This window comes from Panicum virgatum, chromosome 6K (assembly GCF_016808335.1).
Source record: "Panicum virgatum strain AP13 chromosome 6K, P.virgatum_v5, whole genome shotgun sequence".
Taxonomy (NCBI): Eukaryota; Viridiplantae; Streptophyta; class Magnoliopsida; order Poales; family Poaceae; genus Panicum; species Panicum virgatum.
The window spans coordinates 25,013,979-25,018,215 of NC_053141.1; the positions used below are offsets into that span (position 1 = coordinate 25,013,979).

Below are 4,237 nucleotides of genomic sequence, written 5' to 3' on the forward strand. Positions count from 1 at the left end.
TTTTATATTCCGCGCTTGTGTTTTGTTTACCGGATGCAAAGGGTGCCCGCCGGCCAAAACAAAACGATCGGCTACGGCAGACTAATACTCGGAACGTCCACACCCAAAAGCCTTCGTTCCTGCTAAAGACGAATCGCACCGACACTGCCCAAGGCTCTCTTCTCCTCTCAACTCCAACGGCCGGAAGCGCAAGGCACGCCAACCCAAAAGAGCCCGGGCGACCCGCTGACGATGCCCACCACCGATGCCGCCTTTCTTTTCTATACCCGGGTTTGTCCCTTGCTTCCCCCCAACACTCCTCTAGATTCGCGACCGAAGCGGAACCAGTCAGCGCCAACAACAAAAACTACGGTGGCATTCCGGCGATTATCCACGTGCTACGAGGGCAATTTGAGCACACCCCCGCCAGATCTCGCTGGCTGCACACGGCCAGGCATTACATTACCCCACCGCCCACCTGCTCTGCTCGAGCACCATATCACTCCATTAGTGCTCTGCTCTCGACTCGCTCCCCTCCCCTAGCTAAGAAAGGGCCAAATTAAGCTCGCCGCCGACGGCAGCAGCAGCTACTTGCTAGACAGAGAGCCTGGAGTGATGGACCTGATGAAGCCGCTGGCCGTGGTGGTGGCTCTGCTGGCCGTGTGCGCCGCCGCGGCGGAGGGATTCGACATCCTCCAGATCCTGGGCAAGCACGACGAGTTCTCGCAGTTCTGCAAGCTGCTCAATGAGACGCACCTGGCCGGCGACATCAATCGGGACCGCACCATCACCGTGCTCGCCGTGGCCAACGGCGACATGGGACACCTCACCAGCGGCCACTACTCGCTCGGGACCATCCGCCACATCCTCGAGCTGCACGTCGTCGCCGACTACTACGACGAGAAGAAGCTCAAGCAGCTGTCGCACGGCGCCACCGCCGCATCCACGTTGTTCCAGGTAAAGAAATACGACCGCCAGCTTAACCACACGCTGCGAGTGTCTTCTCCACCTTTCATTTCAGTTCGTTCCTAGATCTGCAGGCTCATTTATCAAACGCTTTCGTTGAAGCTCTAGTTTGCTTCAACTGTTTTGCATCAGCCATTCTCGAAAAGAAAAAAATATTACTGACAGCAATTTTTCTCTAACGAAGGCATTTTGTAATCATTTCCATCTCATTGGACAGCTTTAGAGGCCTGTTCTACTGTTTTTGGCTTTAGAATTTGAACCCTCTTTTCTCTCTCTCTCTCTCTCTCTCTCTCTCTCTCTCTCTCTCTCTCTCTCTCTCTCTGCCTAAAGTGCCTGGCGCCCTTGCCCTGCCAGATTGGGGGTTCCTTTATCATAGGCTCATAGAGAATAATTCTGCCACCAAATTTCGAGGGGTTCGGTTAGAACAGCTAGGCACTAAATTTTGGATTGGAATAATGCGTTTTTTCTTTCGTCAATGTTTGTAGATATTGCTGGTGTTATCCTGTGAACCATTGTCTATATACTAATGGGCCTATTTTGGAATCGGAGGAAGTAATTATTTGTGAAGAAAAGAACTCCTTTAGCCTAAATAAGAAAAAACTCAAATCACATAAACATATCCGTGTGGAACCTAACTAATGCTCCAAATCCATTTACTGAATAGTTCCAATTTTGTATAAAAGTCGCTTTTGAAGTGGTGCCCACGCACATGCACATGTTGGCCTATCTTCTCACAAGGTTCGTGAATGATGTTTATTATTTTTTTAAAAAAGTTCCTTACACTCTATTCAGCTGGCTGTGGTCGGTGGCTGGTGCTAATTTGTTATGAGAAAAAAGTACTGCTGACTGGCTGTGGCTAGTGGCTGGTTCTGGTTTGGTGTTAGAAAAAAATACTATGGTGAGAAAATAATAATTAATTTTGCAGCTCCTCCGGCTAGATTTTTTTTTCACCCTCGAATTCCTGCATTGTCGGGCTAGCTGAAATTCCCAAGGCAATATCCCACAGATTTGTGTTGGATTGTTAATGCAACTTCTGTAGAACTTGTATAAAATGGATGGAGTCAATAAGAACCATGCCTGATGTGTGTGTTTAGATCCTGCAAAATTTTGAACAAAATTCACTGTAACAATTTTCAATTGAAGATTAGAATGACTAAACATGATCCAATTATAAAACTAATTACACGAATGGATGGGAAATCACGAGACGAATCTATTAAGCTTAATTAATCCATCATTAGAGGTTGGTTTATTATAGCACGACATTATTTAATCATGGTTTCGATTAGGCTTAAAAAATTTGTCTTGCAATTACACCCGGGGTTATGTAATAGATTTTATCAGTTATCAACATTTAATACTTCTAATTAATGGTCAAACATTCGAAGTTACTGTAGTGCTAAAAAGAATTTGGATCTAAACAACGCCCACCTTTGTATTCTTGTAAAATGGGGGAAATGTACTGCGCCGATTTCAATTAGCTGAGAAGTCGTTAAAAAAAGTGAGAGGCACGTTTGCATTGATTGATATACCATGAATATATGGCGTGATGTAGGTGAGCAGAATTGGACTGTGCACTATTCGTGTTCTCCTTCTCCATCCTTATAAGTTGTGCAATGAACTACCGGTACTAACAGATGATGCTCATCATCAATGTGCAGCGATCCGGGTTTGCCCCCGGCATGGCGGGGTACGTCAACATTACGCAGCACCGCGGCGGCAAGGTGACATTTATCGTCGATGACGCAGCCGACTCCGTGAAGCCGGTCACCTTCGTCAAGCAGATCGAAAGCCACCGCTACGATTACTCGGTGCTCCAGGTCAGCAGTGTGCTCTCCTCCCCGGAGGCCGAGGCGCCCGTGGCCCCGCCGGCTCCCGTCAACCTCACCGACCTCCTCTCCAAGAAGTACTGCAAGAGCTTCGCGGGCCTTCTTGCTGCCGACGGCAAGGCCTTCGACACCATCAACGGAACCAAGGACACCGCGCTGACGCTCTTTTGCCCTGTCGACACCGCCGTGGCCTCCTTCTTGCCCAAGTTCAAGAACCTGACGGCCAAGGCCAAGACGGCCATCCTGCTCTACCACGCCGTGCCGGACTACTACTCCATGCAGTTCCTCAAGTCCAATAAAGGCAAGGTGACCACGCTCGCCACCACCAGCGTCGCCAAGAAGGACTACACCTACGAAGCGCAGACCGAGGCTGACACCGTCACGCTGGACACCACGGTCACCATCTCCACCATCCAGGCCACCGTCAGGGACGACGACCCGCTCGCCGTCTACGCCGTCTCCAAGTTCCTGCAGCCCAAGGAGCTGTTCAAGTCCACAACCAAGGACCTCGCGCCGGCGCCCACGCCAGAGGGACCCAAGAAGAAGACCAAGAAAAAGCCCAGCCGCACCTCGGCGGCTGCCGCACCCTCGGACGACGAAGCCGCGGATGGCCCGTCTGCGGATGACTCAGTTGACGACGCGGACAAAGCCGCCGGCGCCGAGCGGTCCCTGCTCGCCCGGTGGGTCACCGCGGCTGCGACGTTGGCAGCTGCGCTGGCGCTGGCGGCCTAAGGTGGGTGCTGATATGTTATGTTTTTCTTTTAATTTATTGGACCCTCTTCTTTTCTTTGTCCAATTCGTGTCCCTTGTTGGTGAAGAAAATAAGAAGGGCCATTTTACTTTATTTTTATATTTATTGCTGCATTCTCATGGAAAAGGGGAAAAAAGAGAGGAAAACTTAGAGGTGTGTCGGATCATGTAGCTCTTTGGATTGTTTTGTTGGGTTGTGGTGATCATTTTGTAATGACAGTGATCAATGGAATTGAAGAGTGTGTTTATATGTGATACTATAACGCATCATGGAGTTTGGAGTTGTACTCCCATTGTTTTGCTTTCAGTCTGTCCAAGCTTCGGAGTCACATGCCTTGCATAATCTTTTAAGTGTTAACCCACATGGAAAAGTTGCAACGGTGCATAGGTGGCTTTGCTTCATGAGATTGTAAAGCGGTCATGCCCAAGTCATTTAGCCGCTTTTGGCTGCTATAGATGCTGGAACCTTTTTATCTTTGGGCCAACGCGAATTCAATTAAACAAGATAGAGCCAACTAAAATCCAAATATATTACCACTAGCATTTAGTTTCCTTAATCTAATTTAAAATTTTAATTACTTGAAATTTTAGAAGGCAGAATTTATACTTAAGTGTGATTAACTACAGCATTACCATAAAAATTTTGAAATTCACATTTTTCGACTTTCTAACGTACAAAAACTGGTTACAACAAAGAGAAAAAGAGTGAATAG

At 48.1% G+C, this 4,237-nt stretch overlaps 1 protein-coding gene across 1 annotated transcript; it reads left to right on the forward strand.

Annotated features, from left to right (window-relative positions):
• Window positions 1-447: 447 nt before the first annotated feature.
• LOC120712090 (fasciclin-like arabinogalactan protein 2) lies at window positions 448-3,784 on the forward strand. Its single transcript, XM_039997801.1, has 2 exons — window positions 448-936; window positions 2,607-3,784. The coding sequence occupies exons 1-2, from the start codon at window positions 595-597 to the stop codon at window positions 3,504-3,506; spliced, it is 1,242 nt and encodes a 413-aa protein (XP_039853735.1). The 5' UTR covers window positions 448-594; the 3' UTR covers window positions 3,507-3,784.
• Window positions 3,785-4,237: the final 453 nt, after the last annotated feature.

Coding starts and splice junctions, on each gene's coding strand:
- LOC120712090 (XM_039997801.1), top strand. CDS start 595: ATGGACCTGATGAAGCCGCTGGCCGTGGTGGTGGCTCTGCTGGCCGTG. Junction 937..2,606: donor CCGCATCCACGTTGTTCCAG/GTAAAGAAATAC, acceptor ATCAATGTGCAG/CGATCCGGGTTTGCCCCCGG.